This window comes from Cyphomyrmex costatus, unplaced genomic scaffold (genome assembly GCF_001594065.2).
Source record: "Cyphomyrmex costatus isolate MS0001 unplaced genomic scaffold, Ccosl1.0 scaffold398, whole genome shotgun sequence".
Lineage (NCBI taxonomy): Eukaryota > Metazoa > Arthropoda > Insecta > Hymenoptera > Formicidae > Cyphomyrmex > Cyphomyrmex costatus.
Window position 1 is genome coordinate 853,698 of NW_017278185.1, and position 26,970 is coordinate 880,667.

The 26,970-nt window shown below is 33.1% G+C and overlaps 1 protein-coding gene across 1 annotated transcript in view; it reads left to right on the forward strand.

Moving 5' to 3' along the window:
* Nrx-1 (neurexin 1) overlaps positions 1-26,970 on the forward strand; it is a 246,604-nt gene that overhangs the window by 162,159 nt on the left and 57,475 nt on the right. The window contains exons 9-11 of the mRNA XM_018543777.1: positions 21,779-21,886; positions 23,047-23,239; positions 26,726-26,917. Of these exons, the coding sequence (XP_018399279.1) occupies positions 21,779-21,886; positions 23,047-23,239; positions 26,726-26,917 (493 nt within the window). The remainder of the gene's footprint in view (positions 1-21,778; positions 21,887-23,046; positions 23,240-26,725; positions 26,918-26,970) is intronic.

A 26,970-nucleotide genomic window follows, 5' to 3' on the forward strand; every position in this document is an offset into this window, starting at 1 on the left:
AATATATTATAAAAGTAGTAAAAGAGGTAAAAACAGGAAAAGTCATTTAAATGGAAATTGTCAATATTGTCTATTGTCCATTTTTGTATTACGTCAATTAATTATTTATTTGGTGATTAAAATTAAATTTCTTACAATCAAATGTGTGAAAACAGGAGCATCTTTACATATTAGTCTGGTATTGTTGAGCGCAAGTGTTACAATGATGACAGACGTACATTCTTGTACGAGAAATATGATTCTGTATGGAATGTTAAGTGAAAAGTTATGGAGTATAGCAATTACATCTTTAATTCTTGAGTTAGCTCTACTGTTAAACCATTTATTGTGATGTTCAAAATCTTTTATAAACTCATGAATTAAAGTTTCTTTGTTAATATGTGCAGGCAAACTAAAATTGATTCCTAATTGTAATAAACAGGAAACTTCAGTGGGAATATCTATTTCTGAAAGATTAAGGAACTATTTATTACTAAAGATGTGTAATGGATGTTATTATATTTGTGAAGTCTTTTGGGGGGGGGGATTTAAACTGATGTGTGCAATTAAATTGATATTGTCGGTCTGTTTTTGGTTGGTTTCATATTTGAAGTTATTGGATTGCTGTAACAATAATATGAGATTGGAGGGATATTCTTTACAGATTCAATTTCTCTCTCTCTCAACAAATTCTGAAATTTCTTTTTATGCAGATAAAAAGATCTTCTGTAGCAGGTGTCGAAAGAAACAGAAAAATAATCGTGAATGTCATGTAATATGTAGACAGGTTTGAGATAAGGAACATTCAAGGAAACAGCTGCTTTGCAAAACGTTCAATGCGCCTGTGTAAATCGATGCCCTAAAGGCGTAATCACACTACGAGTTGCGCGCTCTGTTGCGATTGAGGTTACAGTTGAATGTTGGAAACTAACCAATCAGAACAGAGCAGTTCACCGATTAGGTTACAGGTTACAATTTAGCCCCGAGTCTATTTTTTAATCTTCCTATTACAACCGTAGTCAATAGGGTTGCAAGAATTTGAAATATTCGTACATGTCGCTGCATCTCGTCGATATGACGGATTTCCTAACCTCTATAGTTGTCAACTTTAACGCTTAATATCTCGGTTCGCGGGACCATCTTAACGTTTTTCTTACAGATTGTTTCCTTTTTGTGCAAAAACGCTTCGAATAAGCCTAATTTCATCAAAATTGGAGATGATAACCGTATTTTAAATAATTACCGAATTATAAATATATTTTAACAGATTTATCAATTATTTTTTAATCAATCACGTTGGTGTACCTAATCTAGCTGTAGTTTGATTGAACACTTGCGCTCAACAGCATCAGACGAATATGTAAAGATACTCCTGTTTTCACACATTTTATTGTAAATAAATTCCATTTTAATCACCAAATAAATAATTAATTAACGTAATACAAAAATGGACAATAGGCAATAATTAACAATTTACATTTAAATGACTTATCCTGTTTTTACCTCTTGACTACTTTTATATTGACGACAATAAATTTCTCACTTTAGACACAATTCATAAAAACAAGAGAATCAATTTTTTGAAACTGAAATTGTACCATTATGTCGCTTAGATCGCGTAAGATTATATTTATCTGTATGACTTTGTAACATCTTCAAGAATCGGTGAAGAAGGATCTGTATAAATTCCGAAATGTTAGATATCATTATATTATTTGTTATATTATATTCTTTATATATTTTTATTTTTATGCTGTACTAACATTGTAAACTTGTGAAATTTATTTTATGAAAACATCTTATTACCTACTGCTCGATTTAGACCGAATTCTTTATACTTTGTGTTGCAAAAAACGAGCGAAATCTAATTAATATTAATTAAGTGAATTGTTAATTTTGTTTATTTTATCTAAAAATTATTAGTATATTATTATTACATTGAACATACATTAGATAAATAGATATTCTTTGATTGAGAAACTTGTTACAAAAAAAAATATATATTTTACGTATCACAAAGTTTACTTGTCCGTCTGCATAGATCATGGAAATTCGCTGTTGAGAAAGTCGAAAGCTGGATGTCCCGATTCACTTATTTACTGCAGCAACAGAGCAAGCGCCATTAGCGCAAAGTTAATTTTAGTTAAAGTAGAAAACTCGCAAAATTACCGCTGAGCTAGGCAACATATTATTAGCCAGCTTGCAGTCGTTTTCGCTGGCGACTTCCGCAACATTACGTCTAGCTGCCTGCGGTACATGTTAAATGCAAAATGCATAGAATGTTAGAAGTAGAATCATTCTTCAAAAATGTCTTAGATTATTTATTACATTTATGTTATATTTAATTTACAAGTGTCAGATAAAGGAACAACAGTAAAGTATAATTCTACTTACAGTAAAAGTTATACATTTTAATCTGTAGTTATAATTGTTTTTTAATTACATCACAAGTTATTGATTTTTTTATACAAAAAATATGCTTTGTATCAATATTGTGTTTTATATAATTGTTACAACATTTTTACGTTACCCATGAAAATCGCTCAACACAATAGCATTAATCCGAAACCAACGAAGAGAAGAATAAAATATATATTTTGCGAGCGTTTTCTTATCATTTGTACAGGCACACAATATTTGAAGCAACTCGACGATGTAATAGAATTAGTTATAGTCTTGTAGACGACAAAGAATGTCCAAGCTAACTGCGCAACGTCGATCGATGAAATTGCTTTGTGTTGCGGCCGAAAAGATTTATGGAAATGCCGGTCGTGTCAAATAGTCGAATAAATTCAATCTTGTATCCCGCTGTGCCACAATTCCCGTTTTCGTCCGCTCCGTCGCAAGATACAATTTAATAATAAGAGGAAAGTGTAATGTGTAAAGCCTAATCGAGTCTTGAAAACAAGATGTTAATGTTTACTATATTGTGTGAAATTTATATACTGCGTATGTAGTCCCCCCGCGACGCTGATGGATTTTCAGCATTGACGCATACATATTCACTACCGCAGTAATATCACTTTAGTTAAATTGAGAATCAATTTAACCACTTTTTGATGCCTATAGCATCCTAAAGTGTTTCGTAACAAGAACACCGGAAATACGCTCGGCCGACCGGGAATGCACGGTATGCCTTTATAAGCAAAACACTGGAATCTCCAGTAATCCAATTAGGCAAAGACGCGCGAATTACCGCGAATCCCCTTTCTCGGATTCACGCTTGTTTCTCGGCACAATCCCTCCAGCTTTCCATCCCGTGGTTAACTCGAGAACGATTCAACCTCCTATTTTGCTCCTCCGCCTATAAACAGCGGGGCAAAAAGCTTACGAGTCCTCGACTGACTCTCCGGATTTGACGATTGCGACGCATTTTCCCGTTGTTTGTTATCGATTCGAAGCAGAATGTAGATTTTACACTTGAGTTACGCACTGGAAAATTACTGATCTTTTTTTTTTATTGGAAATTCGTGTTCAATTTCTCATTTCCTTTTTTCCAAACATCTTTCGTTAATTAAATCGTAGAGTGATAGATACTTTGTCAAATATTTTTTTATAAGGATGTCTGAATTGTGTTAAGATTTAGGTTTGATTAAGATGACGTGAATTATGTTAAGATTTATATTTGATTAAGATGATCTTGAAATGTGTCTCACGTTGGCTGAATTTCCTCCTTTCGTATTTTCTCGGTTTCCACTCGAATGAGGCGTTAATCCCGTCGAGATCAACCCGCACCACCGGCCATCAAGGATCTCATCCCACCGCCGCAAAAGAAATTGAACAAGCATTTATGATCGTTCTGTGGCTCAGTTTCACACGCTTGACAATTTACGATATCATTTTTATCGAGTAAATATATAGAATCAGCCGTGTAACGTCTCGAGTGCGTTTACATCAGTACAATCGTTGTCGTTATTCAACGAGATTAGCTCTTTGCGTCTCATTCCCTCCTGCAGTCTTTTTTCCTTTCTCTCCCTTTGCGTCAGTTCGCTCTCTTTCTTTCTATTCTCGGCCGCTTTCGCTCGTTCTTTCCAAACATTTTCGCCCGGATAGACGACGAATCTCAGCCGGCCGGAAAATATCCTACGTTCCTGCTAAATAAAACATTGTCGGGGACTGGGTGCGGAGTGCACCGCGAGGATAAATGGACGAGAAAGCTCGCGCGACGGGGTTATATCTGGGAAAAGTGTCGGAAAAGAATAGTACGGATATACCCGCTCGTCTCGTCTGCAACCTTGGTCTCTCTCTTCCTCTTACTTTCCTCCTCTCTTTCCTTCTCTCTATATGCTTTTACGTGTGGATTTGCTTTTCTCTTATTCGGAAATTTCCCGCAATGCATGCGCGATAAGCCGATTTTATCTTTGCTACATATCGAGGCTTTGGAACCTTCGAATCCACGATATTGCAATTAAGCCGCGTACATACCGTCAAAGGTTTAGCAAATTATTCTAAAGTCGCAATGTACAATATGTTGCTAAAGTATGCTTATTAAATTGATGTTTATGCATTAGAAAATTTCTCTATTTTCCATTAGTTGTTATAAATACAATTATTTATATATAATATTTTTTTCAAGAAGGATAAAAATCTTTCTTTTTAATGGAAAAATATATAAACGTTTTTAATGATATGACTATTTTTTAGATAATAAAAATTACTTGAATATATTCAATTTCTATTAATTTAACCAAACAATATGAATTTTCTGAATCATCCTATTGATACACATTGAAGTACATATTATTTTTTTATTAGAGACATATAAGATTATAAAATTTTATACAAGACTATATAAAATAATGGATTTATTAAAAAGATCTAAGATTGCAAGTTAGCTAAATAATGCCGTACTTTCACGGATTAGGCTGTTCTTTTTAAGTAATTACGTGTTCGCATTGTGCAATGTAGGTGGTTCACCTCGATCGTTACCTCGTGACACGCGTGATCGAGAGTTACGAGTCACGATTCCGTCGGTGGGTAAATCCAGGCCGCATTCGTAAATTTTACGTACGACTCGGACGGATTTAACGATTTTCAGTGAAATATTATGAGTTCGCATCCGTTCGACAAATCGACGATTTTGATAAATCAGTCAATAATGCTCGTGAAATGCTCTGTTTCCTTCAATCCATTGCATAACAGGAAATTCTCCAATAAAGCACAGCTCCTTCTTGAGTTATTATATGAAGAATACTCAAAATTATTTTCTTTAAATCTTTTATTTAACAATGAGTAGAAAGAAAAACTCTGACAAATAAATCTTACTACAAAAGCGACCTTAAAATAGGTCGCAAAGCTTTAGAAGCGTACTCTTTGACAGATTTTTCCTTAAGGAAAGTTTAATTGGACTCTAAACTTTTTCATAACTTTTTAATTTTCAGCATTAAATATATATCCTCGAAGTCCACTTGATACTAAATTAAAGATAAAACTTTATTATTTATCTTTAATTTTACATTTCTTTTCAAATAAAATCTCTTTTATTTCTATTTACTTTTAGCTCGTAAATTATTGGCATCTGATCATTTATATTATTTGAAAATCTTTTATGTACATATAGAAACGATGACTAAAAAGTTGAAATACGCTATTTAATAATTTAATTTAATATTTATTTTAAAAGTAATTCTTTTGTATGACACAATATAAAAAAATAATGTTCATACAAATAAAGTGAAAATCTAATAATCTATACTGTATATATATTATCGAATTATTTTTATTTCGGACACGTCTTGGCTTACAAGATACACATTATACAAAATATGTACATTTAAATATGAAGAATATTATGTAGTTTGTTATTTCATATCGCTTTCTTTCTTTAAGTTTTGACATTAACAGTGTTTGTAAATCAATGCACCATTTGTTTCTTGCACTGTGGAGTGACTTGATCTTCCTTCGAGTACTAGCAACCAAGTACCATCTCTTCCGTTTCATAGTGCCAGCAATCAGGACGGTTCTAAGACGCTCCTTCCGTCTTTTAATTAACGCGCCAGCCGTTTTCGGTGCTGCTTTAATTAACCGAGTGAACTTCTCTGGAGGACGACCGAGTTTCAAGAATTAATAAGCGCGAAATGTAATGTTTACAGGTAGCATAATAATTAATTTCTACGGTGACTAAATTTCGGCGCTGTCGATTGCGTCGCGAAACGTCATTCAAACATGGGATATTAATTTGTTGAATATATTTGTCGTTAATGGTATTCGATATACTAATTAAAGAGCTTATTTTGAAACATAGATATTAATGAGATAACAGCAAATATTCAATAATTTTAATAATATATAAATTATATTTTCTAAAAATATTAGAAGAGACGATTTGAAAATAAAAAAGTTGAATTAAAAATCTGACATATCGATTAGACACCAGGCGTTAAAAAGGAAAAGGTATCGAAAATATAAATTCTTTCATTATGCTAAATAATATTTTATGGATATAATATCATATTGACTGTAAACGATATGCTACCGCGTTGTCCCACTTTGGGGATGTAGGGCAATAAATTATTTAATATTATTTAATAAATAATGTTATGAAAACACAGCTCTCGTATTGTCTTCGATTATTAATGAATAGCGGTGAATTATCATCGAGCTAAAGCTCTTCATTAAATGTTCAATAGCCTTTTTATGCATATAACGATTTTGCTTGCATATTATGTGTTGATTATAATTCACTGATTAAACTGTAATAAATATATCTGTGTGAAGAGTGTGATGTTAATTGTTTGGAAAAAACCAAGCTAAAATCTGTGTATATAAGTTCACGTATATAAATAATATTTATCAATATATAACGATCGCTCTCATTCATAATTACACATTCCGTTATATTAATATTTTTCAACTCTAGTCAAGTTTGAAATTTCACAACGGAATAAAGAAAACTGCCAATTATGCTGAAGTATATTATGCTTAATTTATCAAGAAATCAGTATACTTCGTGCTACTAAACGCATTTTGTAACTTTACGGTTTTTATGGAGAGACGCAGAAAATTACAGAGATGCGAAAAGGATGTCCAGCTAAAAATTTTCTAAAGATCTCGCGCAAAATTGGCTGATATATCTGGGTTAAGTCGTCAGATCCAGGTGTATTTTCTTATTCATGTGCGTGCTCGTCGAATAATCCGGCATAATCTGTCACGAAATCGCTAAGCCTCGAGTAGCTCGGGCTTACGTGACGTCTCGAAAGCGTCTCGACGGGAGATGGCCGCGATATTAAATCCCGGCACAGGTGTATTTTATTCCGCCGTGGTATACCGAAAGTATTTCTCGTGTACTTAGTGCCGATTCCGGAATGCTTGAATGATATATATTTTCGTCACTGCGACGATGTTTTAATTTTTAATTATGAATCTTGATGTTGACACGCGTTATTAATAATATTCCTGCCTCTTTCACGTCACATTGTTTCACCAGTTAAACTCGTTGTTATTTACGAATGAAGCGTCGTCATTCGTTTTCTAGCGGTAAATTTACACGCGCCAGTGTAATTTCGCGACGTTCTCATTTTGTGCGCGAACTCTGCGGCTCGCTGCGGAAGTTTTACGGGGTATTCAAGACGAACGCGTGTCTCCTCATATTTATGACAAGCGCCTTAATGCTCGGGCACGATGTGCCGACACGAACCCCCTACCACGGGGACTTTCAGCGACTTACTCCTCTCGTTATACCGCCCGAAAGATAATTCTCATCTTAAAGTGACGCATTATACCTCGTGACGTGTTTAACGATGCGCCTTATACTCGTTTCATTCCGGAGACGGCTCGTTGCTCGCTCGTCCTATAAAAGATTGCTTAGAAAGGGGCTAAGTGCTAACAATGCTTTTGATGATAGTAAAAATTTTTTACAAAGTATTCTTTGTATAATCTGAAATCGTTCTCTCCCTTCCGCTAATTCAATAACGAGAAGGTTAATAAAAAAATTAATGACGTTCTGATATTTTTTAAGTTATATTTTTCACATCCGTTCATGATGCTTACATGAACTTAGACACAATTGTTCCTTAAATCGTATTTTTCAAAAATATCTCAACTTTAATTTTCACACTATCTTCGCATCGGTTGCTTTGGAAGTCAAATCTTCTTAAACTATAATACATGGAGAGAAAAGGTTTTACAAAAATATTTAAAATTTAGCTAGACCTGAAAATAATTTTGATGATCAAAATTAGTTACGTATATTTATTTTATTAAATCAAACAAAATTATTTTTGTACAGTAATGTATAACTTTTTAAGTTAAAGTTAAATTTTTAAGTACTTAAACAAAATAATTCTTTCCGTGTAACATATTGCTATATCATTCAATGGTGTTGCAAAAGTAACTGAAAGTAATGATAAAAGTTTCATTCAAATCTCATGACATGCATATCTTTTCGATGGAGAGGGAGCGTAATTACATTCGCAAGGGTTACTGCATCAACCCTTTCTATACGAAACCGGGCGAACGAAAGTTATGCTACGAGATGCCTCCAAGGATTTATCCGCCAGGGATGTGCTCAACAAGGAACGTTCTTAAACTACTATTAGAAGTCGTACTTACTTTTATATCTCTCGTGAATGAAACTTTACTGTCTCGTCCGCAATTCATTTGTTCGTAGCAACTTGGCAGTCAACTTATTTCGAATTTAGCATTCGGTTCTACGTTAAGTAAAAAGTTAAAAGTTAAAGGACGAGAATATATATTGTTAAGGAGCTGTCTTCTTTTCTCATTCGTTTCATTAGAATTATAGGAGTTTAATAGAGCGTCAATGAGATAAGATCTCACGTTATTTAAAATAAATTCAATCTTGAAAATCAATTCTCTCGTGTGAATATGCAGCAGAATTGATTGGACATTACGAATATCTCTCATAAGTCTAAACGAAAATGAATTTCCGAGATCGATTGTCAATGTCGCTGTCTCTCACGTGTCTCGGCTTCCTTCCACGTGTCGAAAAATGAATGCTGTACGAGAAATTCATTCGCAACGCGGCAAGAGACAAATTGGTAGAAAAGAACGAAATATTGAAAACGTCGTTCACGCCAAAATACGTTCTTCGACTTTGCAATTTTCTTTCACATCGTGAAACTAATATTGCTATGTCAGAAGGAAGAAAATCAAATTTCTGTTTACACTTTGCGCAATCAGTATATATAATCACTTTTCTTTCATTTATGCTCTGCGTAAATATTACATTAAAAATTGTTTTATAAACGCTGTAGCAATGTTTTAAACAGAAACAAATTGTAGTATTAATAATCGTCGTAGACCAACCGAAGATACGTATATTTTATATTTTGAATTTGTACATACACGCACTGCGATTAATTGCGGAAGCGATTATTAGCATTTTTTTTCTAAAATACAACTGGCACCAACGATTAGAGAGCCATGCACCATGCAATGAACGTCGCGCAAACGCTGCGACGCCGATCATTCTAAAATCGATTCTCAATGTTGCTGACCCTCGTGCGTCCACACGTGGTCGAACTTGGGCCAACTCACGCTATTGGACTGCCATTTTAAAGAAGGCCGGATCAACAGTAAACAGGCGACTCCACGGCGCTTTGGTCACCTTCACCAGCCCAGAGTCCCACCTGGTAAGCCTCAGTATCCAAAGCTTGAAAAAAAAAAAAAAAATCAGCAAGTGAAAGAGATGAAGCTGAGAGCTCAGCTCGCGAGCTCTCGTTTGGCCCGGACACGCACCTGTATATACCTAATTGGCTAACTTTCACGCGAGAACTTAGCTTCTTAGAGAGGAGTGGTCACCAGAGCACCTTCTTCTTCTTCTTCTTCTTTATCTTCCTCTTCTTCATTTCTTTTTTATTTTTCTCTTCTTATTTCTACATTCGATCTTGAAAATAGATGCTGAATAGCGAAAGATAAAAATATTCGAGTATTTCAAGATTCAGAAATAAATATAAATGCACATATAAACGTATGATATTGCAATATAGAGAGATTATGGAAATTTCATGTTATTGTGGCATGTTGTTGATTCGTAGATAAAACAAAGATATCAAACGTGCACGATACTTTCTGAGTTAACAGTTTCTTACGATAGTAATGATTTCTTTACCAAGAAAACTTTGTTTTCTCCGTACAAAGAAAAGTTATATAAAATATTTAAAAATAAAATACGCGGTTTAGAAATACATACTATAAAAATACCATATATGAATGACATAAACGTTTACGCTTTACGAATCGAAAAACTAACAATTTTACTGTGTCTAATAGAATTTTCAACAACTCGATTATGCTAGATTTTATAAATTATTCATTTTAATCATGTTGAGTGTTATAATTCTATGAAGACAGAGAACAAATTAACAAGCAAATTAGGCAACTTAATGAAATTAAATAAAACAAACGTGTGCGCGCGGATATTATGCAGTATTTATTTCGTGACATGTTTTTTGGATAAATGCATGAATATTATAATATTTTCAAATAAGAGAACAATTTTACTTACGACTGAATATGATTTTTTAGTTAGTGGACAGTTTTACAATATATTGTTGCAATTGTTGCATTTATGGTTATTGATCGTTGTTCGAAATATATATAAATAAATCGTGAAATATAGTAATTCAGTTTTTAATATACGGATGTTGTAAATTCCGTATACATATAATTCCATATGAGAAAGTCACGTAGAATATTTGAACGATCGAATGTTTCAATATTCGAATGCATCTATCCTATTTACGACTCTCATCCTACGTCCAACTTTATTATTTCTCTCTGCTATTCTCTTTTCTCTTTATTCCTATCGAAAAGACACGCAACTTGTGAAAAGGATGATTGATACGATATGAAATCTTTTGCTAAGTTTGTAAAAATCTTTATGACAACAGAGAAATAGATCACTATCATATATTATATCTAATAATAAGATATTAAATTATTGGTTACTATACACGTATACGAATATATAATTTCAGATTGTTAGTGTTGATTCTTAAATTAAAATTGATATTCTATGAAATATTTAACTTGACCTTATCAATAGTCGTACCAAGATAATCCTTTCCATGAGTGCTTTCTTGCGAATGGTTAGGAGATCAGCCACAATATGTACATAGCTCACGCGTGGATAATATACGCACATGACACTTAAGCTAGCTCTATAGGTACACCACTGGTCATTGCACATGCACGCAACAATCTACGCTCCTCTTACCACTATCATCTCTGTCATTAACGCGGTCTAATATCTTTGCACGTGTATGATACAATCTAATTCGGGGCTAGACCGAAATTTCTTGTTATTTCTTAAAAATAAAAAAAAAATGAGAAATATTTTCTTTTTTAAAGAAAGAAATCAGAATAACCAATCTTCTTGTAATAAGAATACGAAACTTTTGCACAAGTTTATAAATTGATTTATTATCACAACTCGAATCCACTTCGATTTACTTCGAAATGACTGTGAGTACGATTAATAAAATCAAACTGTTTCTTGGCGCAAATGCGGTTAACTTTTGATTGAAGTTCACTCTGATTTTAAATCGATTGGTAATGAATTGCGGATCATTTCATCGAATCATCCTCTCTGCCTCACGGAATGAGTGATCAATGAGCGTCTGACAATTGCCTTTAGCTCGAGCACCAAGCTGCATGAGGAAAGGAGAACGAACGAAATGCACCCGCCTGCATGTTGACGCCAAAAATTACGTCTAATTGTATTTTCAGGACGAAAGAGCAGATCGACGTCGATTGACTCCCACTGTTACCGGTCGTGCTAAAACATATTTGTGGAAGTATATTAACACATTTGTGTGAGAAATGTACACTAAGAAGCAGATTGAATTAAATAGAAACTGTTAAAAATATAAAATATAATATCACAAAGCTTAAAATTTCAATATATATAAATTCACACTGAAATTAAGCACTTAAATTTAAATCAGTCTGAATAAGGCATTTTCTCACTTGTGTTATTCGCACATATTCATCTAATATCATTTATTATTGCTTAAAAATTTAATAAATAAAATTTGTTTACAAAATTTTTTCTTTCTTTTGAGATTTTCTTTGTGAGCTTGAAAAAGTTTAATTTATGATATATTCTTATATGTGAAGAATGTAATTTGTAAAGTACTTGTTATTAAACATCTTATATATGGTGTAATTTTTATATACATGTTTGTTTAGAAAAGAAAGCTAATATAAAATTAAAATATAATATATTATTATTAAAGATTTTATGGCACGATATATTCATAATTAAATTATATAATCTGGAGAATTTACATATAATTATTAAATTAAATGTCATTTCAATATAGAATGAAACACAATCTTTCAAAATAGAGATTTAAATAAGTATTTATTAAAAAAAATCACATATATAGTACGTTTAATTGATATGTTATGTAATGGAATGCACAATTTTCATTGTAGCAGAATAAAATTATTAAGATTAATGTGTGACAATAATGTGGTTATAATGAAAATTGTATATTTGGATATTAAATATAAATACATATGCAAATTTGTTGTCTATTGCTATATTTAGATTTAATTATGATTTTACATTTATTTAATCACAAAATAAAAGTGCTCTGTAATAAAAATTATATGCATTCATAAAGTATATGAACTTCATACATTTATTTATTATTATTATTAAAACATATAAACGGAGAGATATTAAGATACTGATTAAATTAAAAGTTTCATAGACCTCATTCCGCCTCAATAACATAAAAAACTTCAAATCTGCTTCTAATTTTATGTCACACAAATATGTTGTACTGTGTCTGCAATATTAATAGCCACTGTATCAGCATTACTCGGCAACAATGGGAAAAACGTGATATATATTATTGACGCAATGTCTATCAAAGAGACACCGAAAGAGAGAGAAAAAGTTAGGAAGAATGAGAGCGAGAGCGAGAGCGAGAGAGAGAGAGAGAGAGAGAGAGAGAGAGAGAGAGAGAGAGAGAGAGAGAGAGAGATGTTTCAAATCGATCGATATATACCATAATCAATAATCAATTCCAGAATCAGTCTCAGCCTGTCTCACAGTCGTTTCACACGATACATACACGTAACGTACCTACACGATACATACATATAATACACGATCGTGTACATGTTCCACTTTGTTTCTCCCATCCTCCGCGAGAGTAAGATCGCCCTAAATTCTCGTCTATTAAGCCTCGACGTATATATGTATGCCGCGCACACTAACCACGACACCAATATCGTAACTCTTGCGCAGCTGCAACACGGTGGGGCTCTGGGTAAGAAAACACTTGGAATAACTTTGAATATATATTTTTCGATTACTTCGTGCCAAAAGTTCCTTCACCCCATCTCATTCCGACAACAACCCGCGGGGCATTCGTCTCCTTTATCTTTCCTCTCTTCGAGATTCTTTAATTTATGAGATTCTTCCCTTTAACTTACGAAATTATACATACACACATTTCTTTTATCAATATCTTCGGGCTCCGAATGAATTTTCCTTTTAAAATTAAACACTTGAGATTAGAACATTTTTATTTGATTTATACTTTTAAAAATTAATATACGGTTAATAAATTTTCCTCCTAATATTTGATTTTTCTAATCTTTTCAATATTTAATAAACATCGATGTTTTTATATTGAATTTATTTTAATTAGCAATTTATAATTAAGGATTAAATTCAAAATTTTTTCCATAATTTTACTTATATATTGTAATTATAACAATCACGCATAAAATAATATTAATTGTAAAGTATAATTACAGCTATAATATATGTAAATGGTTACATGTGGTGATTTAAATTATCTTTCATAAATTTTGTATCTATATTTAGTTTTTCTATTACATGACATATCGGAGTTATATCTATGATACTTATATATCTATGTATAGTTTTGATCTAAATTCTACCGCGATTTATATTGTAATATAGATCGTTTAAAAGGAACTTTATGGTAAAGTATCGTATATCCAATTTCTACTTTCCTGTTAATCAATGCTCGAATGTTAAAAAGAACTAAAAAAAAAATCTCCTGTACTTCGAAATTTTACAAGTCCCGTTTCTTTCCCTTTACCGATTCTTCTCGAGTTGTTTACGATGTATTTCAGGATTCTTGATCGCTCGCGTGGACCTGCTCTTCATCGTCGATGGAGTTTGCAGGTGAGAGATCATTTAATGGATCTTTTGAGGCGGGATACGAGCCCTGAACGTAAACACTTGACTTTTAACAAAGCCACCGTGTTACGGAGCACGACACAGTTACTGCGGTTGTAAGCCGGGCTATAACGTTTCGCGCATCAGACTCAGGAGTAGCTTGCAGGAAGCAGCTTGCGGTTTCTGAACTCTGGATAGCTTTACTCGAAGCTCGACAGGCAAACACAGAACGTGAATTAATATGTACAAAGGCTGTCACGTGTGACGTTTAAAATAGCGGATAATTGAACCGCCAATCGCGTATATTCCGAGTATCATTATAAATTGATACATGTTACATCAAAGTGTAACGTTTATTGCTTGCATTCCACGCACGTCATTTTCATCAGTTATACCTTTAATTACTATTCGAATCATTCTGTCCACGAGCAGTCCAAATGATATTTGATAATTTTAATTTATAATTTAAAAAAGTTTAATACGCGTCGCATTAACTGAAAAGATAATAAGTACTGTATATGAATCATGCTCTGTGAAATTCTTTTAATAAAAGTTGCGACACATTCCTCAAAATAAACAACAAGCTTGATGATTGAGAGAGGCTGTATTTAGAGCTAGTCCGGCATAATTAACTTCGCAATGTACACAGTCAGGACGAAATAACTCGGCATATAATCGGGAGAGCGCGACGATTAGTTTAGATGGGGTACGCCGAGGCGGCGATTCACGTTGACGTAGTTGGGGAAACTAATCAGCCAACCAACGCGTATATGTATACCAGGCGACCTTAATCCGTCAGAATCGGTTCGCCAAGAAGGAGACGTTCCGACATGTTATCCGATAGCTCCCGATATTGCCTGCGCGCTGACACATTTCCATTCGCTGGAAATCCTCGTGGGTCGTGTAACGCAATCAGATGGTTGGCAGGTATTCCCACGTGGACACGACCTACCTGCCTCGCACAACAGGTTGTCTATTTACCTTTCTGGACTGTGCCGGACATGTTTTTCTCCTTTATCAAACCTGCAAACACTTTTTTTTTCTATTTTGTTGACAAGCTGCGAGTGAGAGTCGAGAACAGCGTTGTCGTAAGTGACTAAATAACTCTAGACTTTCAACTACGAAACTTTCCGCAATATCGTACAGTTTACTGCATTTGAGTCGTTTTGTTAATTTTTTAATATACGTATAAACTTTTACGATTTCCTTTCCGTGTCGCACGAAGAAAAGATTTCTCTCCGAAATACTACTTCGAAACAGTCAAAGTGCCCGCGGTAAAAGCTAATCGACAACACTTGCCATAAAACCCGCTTAATCATAATTGACATTCGCTGACAGACGCGGGGATTCTAGAGAATTGGTGAACCGTAAAATGAAAGGGGCATAAGAAAGGGCGTCACCGGTGGATTAGTAAATAATTTATTTCAGAAAGTAATTTAACTTTTCTAATTGATCGTCTGCTCGGTCGAGAGTTTCATGGAAAAGGCGAGGCGTAGCAGGCAGACAGTAGGGTGAATGGAGGGTGTAGCCAGTTTCAGGATGAAATATCCTCGACGAAGCGCCACTTTGTGCAGAGGACTAACTGGAGATGAATTTCTCGGCGCGGCTGTCCTGGTCGAATGAGATATCCGGTTTCCATGCAATTCTCGAGGAATCTCAAAATGTAACGAGATTCATGATCGAGTCTATGCATCCGTGAACGGGACGTGACATGTGTTCATATGCTGACACAATTTTTTTTATAATTGATCTAGTACCATAAATATTGGCAAAAACTTATTGACACGTTCACTACCGTTAATACGATTAATATTGTATACAACTGAAAAATTTCTATGAAATTTATCATATTTCACGTGTTTTAAACGGTTTACTAAATTTTTTGTGTTAATTTAAGATTAATGCATTAGGAAGTAAGAAACATTACATAAGAATATTAAATGAAACAGAAAATGAAACACTAACATAATTGGAAGCTATATCTAAAAACATATTTTTTTCAGTAACATTCTTTATAATGTATTAACATTTTATTTATTTATCTTAGAATTTACATTTTTAAATATATAATTTTACATAATTTGTTTATATCTTATAATAATAAACTCAATTAAGACTCCTTGTAATTCAAAAACAAATTGGAGGGGATAAAAGGCAATAGAGGAGTCGGACACAGAAGACGTCGCGCAATTAAAAGACACCACTAATAATTGACAAAAACCATTTATTTTATAATTTGTTTACTCATAAACTCTATCGTTTTGACACTATAGAATTGTTAAAAATTCAAATTTAATATAAAAATTTCAAATGAAATAATCAACCGATTTTAACAGAGATATAAAATGTGTGTCTTTTATTGTGTATGATATTCCAACTGAAGAAGCAATCGAAACATTCCTTGGAACATATAATAGCTTGCGGATATTATTTAAATGCTGTTATGAAAATTTATATAACTTATACGATTACACTCATTTTCGTGCAGAATATATTCGGATGTACGTATCATTTCCGATTGCTGGTGATTGTTAATTTATATATCGGCTGATAATAATCGGACAATCAATAATTCATACAATTATGCAAATTGCACAAATTATATGTTTTACGCGTAATATTATTGTAACACTCAAATTTAGTAGTTGATAAAATGATGCTATCGATCATAAAGTGATCGCGTTCCGGATCATAGCCCGGCAGTCAGTTTGTTAAGGCGGATTACCGTTGAAAGCCACTCTCGACAGTAACGCGTGTCTTCCGGAAACTTGTTGAAAGTGAGAATAAAAAAAAGTTCCAGAATGAACAAAAGAGATATACCGGTGAAGTACCGTACTCCGCCGCGTTCTTCGGAATTGTTGTTCGGAGAGATATTCGCTACGGCGGAAGAACGTAAGAAGTATCCAAAGAAGAGTATCCCGAGGATATGGTACCCGAGAACAAGTCGTCCGAGATCGATCCCGGCGATTCTTCAAGGGAAAAAATTTAGGAAGATTGCCATGAAACTTAAAAGAGATTTACCGTAGTTATATTTCGTTGCCATCATAGATCTTTTTACCACCGATTGTTCGGTCTGTGAAATTTTGTGATTTCCTGTTTCTTCGACAACCGCGCAATTAATAATTACGAACCTGCTTGATTCCTAGATATTTGCGCAAGATCCGTTGACTACGTATTTCACCCGAAATATTTATTGTTATTCAGATGGTATTACTGCAGACGTTGCAGTGCGGCACATCGAATATTGATGCAGGAGTATTAAAGTGAATGAGATTCCGCGTTTATACATGCATTGACGGGGTGATCCAAGAAACAGGATAATTTTACATACAAAAATCATTTAAAGATACAGAACGTAAAAAAAATACCAGATCGTGTATGATCATTGATACTTAATAATAATTGGGATTTTAAATTGGCTGTGCCAATATTAACTTGATTAGACGCGCGCCAGTGTCTATACTAAAACTGTAACGATCGTTTTATTGTTCTCGCGTAGAATTTCCACACATGTAGAGGAAAATCATGCATAGAACCCGTTTTCTTCTTCGTATTGCAGGAGAAGTTTCTAGGTTCAAGATAACCGTCTCGAGTCTCGCGGCGAGTTACGGGTTCGTTCCCAAAGGTGAAATTGGAAAAAGTTTTTCCGTTTGCGTGTGGATGCTTCTGCGGGCAGTATCAATCTCGCGGACTTTTGGTATTTCAGACACTTCGGAATCTCTATACTGATGCACCAAGTAATGTTCCAAGTATTTTAGTAACAAATTTTTAGGTCGGAGTTGAGAAAACCGCGGAGATCATTTTAATATCGTTTGAATCGCTTTTTGATCATTTATCTGTTACATCGTGTGTTCTGTGCTGCTTAAAAAGAAATATATTTATTTATTCCACTCGAAATTCTTCTCTGCTGAAATTCGGATGTCCGGGGAATACGCGGATTTCGTGCAGACACTGGAGGCACGAGTGTAATTGGAGTTTCATGACAGTGGGGCTAATTTCCCTGGATGGAAAGCCGGACCGAAAACTCTCGGTAACGAGACTTGTTATTTATTCTTCCTACCATGTCGCATATTCCCTTCTCCCTTTTCTCAAATCGTGGCTTTTACAGTTAGGATATGACACACAGCATATCCGTTACTAAGTGCACTTCTTTCTCAAATTAAAAATAGAGAACTGTTCCTTTTTAATGCATATTCTATATCGTAGGAAAAAAAGAAATTGTATTTACAATCTGAAAGAGTTGTCGGCAAAACGAACGGGCAATTTTTCTGATTTTTCTTCTCTTTTTTTTTTTTTATTAAGAAAATGTTAACACGCCACCCTTATTTTAGGTATTTAGGTCATGTGCTTTGTGCTTTGAAACGGACGCACCGTTTATCTCTGAATTTAAATACACGTAGAGCCAAGTATTTGAGCGACATGGTAGGATCGAGTTGAACCGTAGCCATCTCATCAGACGTTGATTAACGGCGACGGATGAAATCCTTTGTCCATTTCTGTTTCGGACGGAAAATATTGCTGGTCGTTCTTTGTTCTGCAGATGGCCTGTACGAGTGGCCTAATTACTGTACGGCGTTTGAGCTAAAAATAAAGGAAGGAAAAAAAGGAAGAAAACCAGAAATGCAGTTTCTCTGACGACTCTTTCAGATTGCGAATAAATCTCGCGAGGTGCCTCATTTAATTATGATCTCTCACAAAACAGGCAATGCCTCTTTATTCGGCCGTTGTTTTAGTTCTAATTGCAAAAGAGAAGTCGCTTGTTGTGCTATTTCGACGTCATTGCTTTTTAAATGTTGATCTTCTCTTGGTATAAATGTGGTTTCTCTTGGTAGTTTATAAATAATTATATCTGCACCCTTACTTTCTCAAATGCGAATTTATTTTTATTTTTACATTTTCTATAGATTCATTATATTAATACCTCTCTGTAGTTTGATGAATATATGCGAATATGAATTATATCTGTATATAATTAAATAACAGCTTGAAATTATCGAACTGAATAATCAGCGTTTCGTAAAAGTAAATCCGCACTTAATTACGCAAAAATAATAAGAGAAGGACATAACTTTAGGTAAAAAGTTTGGAAGCACTATCTAAAAATTGACATTTTTGAAATTACTTATTCAAATATTCATAACAATGTGCTTTATAAACAGTAATTCTCTTTAGATCAAAAATCGATACATTTTGGGATTACTTATTTAAATATTTATAACGATGTATTTTTTAAATAGTAATAATTCTTCAGATCGAATAACAGTTATTAGATCTAAAGAATTGTTATATAAAAAACGTATTTTTATAGATATTTGAATAAGTAATCCCAAATATGTCAATTTAAAAAAAATGTTCTCGAATTGTTGGCTTGTATACGTAAAATTGTCTCTTTCAGAAAATAAAGCAGAAAAATATTTGACACGAAAAACGCGAAAAACAGACGTATTCTTACGACAGCATCTTGCGGTTGCTTATGTTAAATCTTTACGGAGCTGAAAAGATAGAGAAGAAGTATGAGCTACAACGGGAAGACCCATTTCGTCTGATGCTGATTCATAGCGGTTAGGCGTGCTCTGCATTATTCAGAGAGCGCACCTGACCGTATAACGTCGCGCGACTTTAAATACGGCTGCATCACTTTTGACTGTCAAAGCGGATAATGTGGCACGTCGTACACTTTTCTATCAGCTGCATTGATTGTTCGCGAAATCGAATAAAGGAGATACACAGGATTTTATGCGAGAAAAGACGATACGCAGATTTATGGTCGATGCATTTTATTCTTTACCCGCCTCATTTGTTTTTCTATTCGACGTACTGTATTTGTCGAGATGTTATTCTCTGACTATGTTTGGTTTGGACATTTTATGCGATATATTTTATCTTCCCCCTGCTTATAATGAACGATAAAGAAAGAATGAAACTTACAGTACTTAAGCGTTCAAACACTACTCTACGAGATCAAATCCGAAATTTACACTCGGTAATGAAATAAATAAACTATTATAAATAAAATGCTTTAAAAAACAACAAAATGTCTTACGTTATAAAAGAAAAACAAAGTATTTTTATCTAATTTAATTAAGAGAGTTTACATTCGCCAAAAGAAACTTTGAATCTTTTAAATGTTTTGGAGATTACCAGATAAGATTGCAAGAAAACAAAATGCTTTGTAAACAATAAATGTTACGTCAGAGATAATAATATTACATACCGATAGTTAAAAATATTTAAAACGTTCACAAATTATCATACAATTAGAAATAAAAATGTAAAGGTAATTTAATTTTAAGCAAATGTGAGAGATAACTTATTGCAATTTGTTTCTTATAGGTTATAAAATCTATAAGAGATGATTGCTGGATAAACAAAACGCTTTCAAAACGCTTAAATTCGGATACAGAGTTCATTCTCGCGAATACGGAAACGGCTATACACATACACCCCGCGCGCAATCTACGAACGCGCAACCCTGTATTTCGACCGACTATTTCCGGTCTTTGCGCGATGCTGCTCGTACAGAATACAACATATTTTTTTTTCTTGTTTTCTCCGATTTCGTTGGGACATTCTGTGTGTGAGTACGTGTATGTGTGGATGTATATCGCTCGCTTCACTATACGGCAGCAATTCTGTGATTTTCTCGGATTTTTCTTCACGCATGTTTGTCAACGTTCTATTATTTCGCAAACTGTTGGCGCGCGAAATGAGTTTCATACTTGGGACTGCCAAAGACACATTTTTTTATTCTTTATTTCGTTTACGGGTAGAAATGCACGTTGCTCGGGCATTGTTGATTCTTTAAACAGTCGCTGTAACAAGTATTGCGTGTAAAAAAAAAAGATACTTCCGTTTGAAATATTTTGTTTCTCGGAAAAAAATTCTCACTAGACGCGCGGTTGATAAAAGAATTGCTATTGTATTTGATAAAAGTGCAACAGGCAAATATTTCTATTTGAAAAATTGGATGCAATAGGTATATTGGAAAACATAAAAAGAAACCTATATTTTATGTAGGAAAAAAATAAAAAGAATATTATTTTATATTGATATCTGAAGGTATGTAAACTATATAAGTGTGTAAGTGTGCGTGCATGCGTATGAATTATGTTTCTAGCGGCTTAGAATAATTTATTTATAAAAATCTGCTGTGTCATATATATATGCAAATGTAATTTCATTTACATGTAATTAAGATTATCGTCACATTATCAGTTTTAAAGTAGAAATAGAACTGCAGTCGAAATCTTTTAAGAAAAATTAGAACATTTTAAAATAGATATTAATTATAGTTACCCACATTTTGTAATTTGCATCGATTGAATCCATAGTGACGACTATTTTTAAAAAAATTATAAATTTAAGATATCGACTTGTAACATTTTAAATAAGCACATAAACGTCCGTGATCGTCACTGCAAGCCATTATTATACTGGTTGCGATGATTTCACCCGCCATCACTCATGCCTAAACGAGTGATCTGATTCTTTCAAGAGCTTTATGATGAATGGCGGATTCGTAAGATTGCACGTAGAGATTGCGGATGCTGGGCACGACAAGGCTAGCTCGTCCATTCTCCTCGAGGACGACGCGGCTTCTTCCACACCGCTTCTTTTTCTCCTTAGGCCCCAAAGCGACGTAGTAGAAACCATCTGTCTCATTTGTTTCAGGTTCTGCCACCCTGGAAAGCCGCCAAGACCGGGACTATATCCTTCAAAATTCGTACGAACGAGCCCAACGGATTGATTATGTACAGCCGCAGCGGAGCGCAAACGAGGGTATGTATATCCTTCAGCTTTTCCTTTTCATTAAAATAATCATTGTAACGAGAAAATTAAAAGGATAATAAAATATAAAAGTTTTCACTTAATACTTTTACAAACACAATTAATATGTTACGCAAAAAAAAGTGAAACAATACAGAAGAGCTTGGGACAATGAAACCAAATGTGCCTGTCAAAGTGCGATTACACGTTCAACAATTATTGGCTACTAAAAACGTTTTTCAAAATAACAAGCCACTTTTGAAATGAGTTTTGTCCCAAAACTCATTTCAGTCGCGGTTACACACTCGACTAACAGTAATTTAATTATCGATGTACAATTTCACCCTCCTGTGACACTCCGACGATCAATGAATTCTGGCGGTCAGCGACCTTTGCGTCTGAGTTTGATGATTACTTGATATTCTGAGACGTTTTCAAAATATCAAATATCTATACTCTTTTTAAAACATAAATTTATATATATATATATATATTATTAAATTTAGATTTATTATTATATTTATTATGGAGAAATGAATTAATGAATAATAATTAATTTCTAGAATTAAATGTGTGTAATTTAAATATTTATGTAATTATATATTTTGTATTATATATACATTTTTATTAAATCTAACAGAAGACTAATTATAGACTATAAAATTTAAAAGATGTGAATCATTCTAATGACATTTATCAAACGTTATTTAACACAGTTGACAAGTCTTTTCCGATGGTTAGTAAATTTAAGCCAATACATCTTCATTTATTTTGTAATCCCATTAACACCAACGATACGCCGACATAATATATCTTCATCCATCTATCCAGAATAACAGAAACTCAATAAATTACGACAATGAGCGTCCTTTATTTTAAACACAGCTGAAAAATATAAATCTCACATTCGGCTACAATTCACTAAATATTTAAAAAACACTTTCTATTCTATTGTTTCTTTACACAAAGTATACCTAAATATATATATATATATAATTTATTAAATTGATAATATTATTTATCAATTAAATAAATCTTCATTACAAAATCTATTAAATAATAAGAATAATATATTGACGTATTTGTAGAAAACTTGTGCGCAGGCAGAAACGATTTATTTTACGTTTGAAGTGGCAATATCGTAATAAATGGACTATTTTCATTTATTACAGGAAGATCTGTTTGCTTTCGAGATTCTTGGTGGATATCTTTATACGCACGCCGATCTCGGGAGCGGTCCCGTTAAAGTAAAGTCGTCAAAAACACGCGTGGATGATGGCACTTGGCACGACGTTGTCCTGAGGAGAGTCGAAAGAGAAATTCGAGTCACTGTCGACAGCAACATAGTCGAGTTTCGTACGCCAGGTAATGAAAAATATTATAGCTTTTTTTACATGCAAAAACACTTTATAGAATAGAAAACGTGTATTGTAATTACAATTGTATAAGAAGATAATATTGATATAAAAAAAATAGTAGTAGAACTATTCGCGTTTGCAAGATTATTAATTCGGGAATAATAACCTGGAATTTTTATTTCTCAGCAGTGAAAAAATGTGAATTGTAAAATATTGTTTTATACGAAATGTGTTGATAGAATGAATATTTTATAGAATAAAATATACCTCTTTTTTCTGTATATATTCACTAATATTCGGGGCCTGTAGTTTTTAACGTCATTTTTGAACGATCTATTAGGTTGGGAGTACTAGTCTCTTAATGCATGACAAAAATGGTTTGTCATTGCCTTCCGAAGAGGGTAGCAATCAAATAAAATTTGATACGTGTGCTGAGTGAATTTGAACTGGTGCAGCCACGCAACTCTTTACACCCCGATCGCTGCACGTTTCGTATAGATACTATTTAACAACGTTTTCTTTTTTTAATAACTGTTCTTTACAAATCTTTAAATATGCAATTCTATCAAAAACCCGCAGATGAAAGAGCATTATATTAATTAAAAAATCTTTATTTTTTATAAATACTGTTACAAATAAGCTTACTTAGTTTGATATTGATTCGATGATTTTTACTTTTTTTTTTTTTTTTTTAAGAAAATTATGTATTAAATCCATATTCATAATGTTCTCAAATACTATTAAATAAAAAGTAACTAATATATTAATAATAATAATAGTTTTTATTGTGGAGATATCTCAGATGGATACATAAAGAAATCAAATGACTGATTTGCATTGATAATCACCTAATTATCTTATAAAAGTATTTATATTTTCGGAAAATAAACTATCGCTCTTAAAACTGTATCGATAAATTGCTGATGTCTATCGCAGCGTATTTATGCGTGCAGTAGCAGTTTTTCAAAAAGAGCTATCTCACCGTATACATAAAGTGTCTAACCCGGTCTGGCAGATAAGTGTCCTCGAGCGTGTAACTCTGAATTATGAGTGGCTCGGCTCGCTCAGTTCACCGTTTATGTCGGTGGACCGCGGTGTGTCCAGAATTTACTCACCGTGCCGCGACTAAGTGATAAAGCACTACGTATGTACGGTCGCAAACACGTGAACGATACCGCAAAAATGATAAAAAGAATTTCATTGAGACAGCAAGGATCCATATATCCTTCCGCAGGTAACGATGACTTAGGCTTGCTGAAGATGTTACTATGTAGTGCTTATTGTCACCGACTTATTTTAAAGAAAAAAATTTAATGAATTTGTGAAAACCAGTATATGGTATCAACAGCAAGATATAGAAAGATCGCTTAAAAAATAAAGAACATTAATTAGCAAGTAATAAAACAAAAAGAAAATTTTTAATATATACTTTAATTTATCAATCTATATTCTGTACAAAATAAAATATCTACCATAAATCTTAATCCGTAGATTATTAGAAAGAATTTTTAATTATTAACTATATAAACACAATATAAGTGTCATAACAATGCATATATTTAGATAGAAAACATTTATTTTAATTTGGCCATTAGAATCTATACAACAAAAAGCGTATCCGATGGATTCCAGACAGCTTGTGTACGCATATTTTAATTGCAATAAATATATACGCATATATTCTTATAATTAAAATAATATCGTATTTAGGAAAAAAGAAACATGCGTCATACGACAATGATATATATAGTTTACTTTTCAATTACTCATCATTTCAATAAAACATCTACCCGGCTGAATTGAACAATTAAATTTTTTCTATTCTCGTTACATAAGGTATACATACTCGTATATACATGCATATTTTAACATTTTCTAATTTATGATTTTCTGGTAACGTTATTTTTTGCCTTATTCGACTGACTGTCTAGAACCATTAATTAACAGATAAAGTATACATTACATACAGACAGTGATACTTTTTTTTTCCAAAATTTGCCGAGCGAAGGACTAATTGTAAGTTATTCATTTGTTTCCGCTTTCCTGTTAATTCTACCGCTCATCAGCAACTTTTTTCTACACTCTAGCTTTCTATATTTTTCTCTCAATTTTTTTCCAGACTATGCGGACAATTTACCATTACCTACTACACGTTAAAAATCAAATTAAATAATATATTTTTATATTAAAAATAATTTTTTTGAATCAGATAATTAAAAAATGTTTATACCATATTTTAGCAATAGATTAATACTCCATAAAGGAATATTATGAAATTATTAGATATGTACGTTAATGAAATACATACGTCCAATAAACCTATACTTTATTAATTGATTTATTTGTCACGTTTCATTCATTACATAGTATATTGAATTTTGTTGCTTGAGGAAAATTATTTCACAATGCTATAAATTTCTCCGTTTTTTCCCAATCTCTTTATTTATACATATATGTATATTTGTCTGTCTCTCTTTCTGCTCTCTCTCACCGAACATTCGCGAGATAAATTTACAACTTTAGTCAGACTGTCACCGTTTTCATCTTACCACGACTAGAGCCTGTCGCGGTTAGCCGAATTACACGGACGGTTAATTCGCCGACAAAACTCTCCTTTGAATCATACCAACGTAGCTTGAAGCAATTCCGTCCTTGCGCCCTTGTAAAACCGCGAGCAAATAACGCGGATCACTACTGAGCGCAGAAAAAGATCTTTGGTTTTCTACGTTCTCTACGAAATAATTTGTTTAACCGCGATGCAAAGGAAAACAAAATCTACATTTGTGAACAAGGGGAATAATATAAGAGAAAACGTAGTGTGGGATGTAGATGTGTCAAAAGTACTAAATTCATTGCTTTCTGTATTATATATACATATATATATCTCTATGTTATTATATTTGTTTTCTTAAGTTTTATTACATAAAAGTTTCAATATATCAAAATATGTTGGAAATAAGCGTTAGACCAATAATGTCAGAAAACATTGAATTTATTCAATTTATTTGACGCTCCAGAAAAGTTCGGGATCGATATTAATTAAACATTGATGTTTGTGTCACAGCATATACATTTTTGCAATTTATTAAATGCCAGTCTTAATTGATTTATCGTGTACGCTAAATATGAACGACGCGCTACATAGATTGTTAGATTTTTGATAGATTTTTATTCATTATTTGCTCTGTTCCGATAATTATTAAAAATAATTAAAATTTCTTTTAAAGCTTTGAAAATGTTGGTTAATTGTTTAATTAGTTTTTCTTAATTATAGTTCCCTCTGTACTTTTAAGACTACATCATATCGAACAATGCACAACAATTTTTGTGTATTATTTTAAATATTTAAATAAATATATACATATACTTATTATTATACATACATATATGATATAGTGTTAAATATTTAAATAAATTTCCAATTTGATGATACATAAAAAACTATAACACAGTTTTTTAACATATATTAATAATACAATTAATTTAATGGCAGGAGATTCCACGCAATTAGACTTGGATGGCTTGTTGTATATCGGTGGTGTGGGCGCACCTTTTGCGCCTTTAACTGTTCCACCCGTTTTGTGGACGGGCGCCCTTCGACAAGGCTACGTGGGCTGCATGAGAGATCTCGTCATTAATGGAAATCCAATAGACATCGCAGGATACGCGCAACAACAAGATTCGGGTAAGCGAATTGAATTTCAACATTTATTCCTATAAGATAATAAGGAAACCATC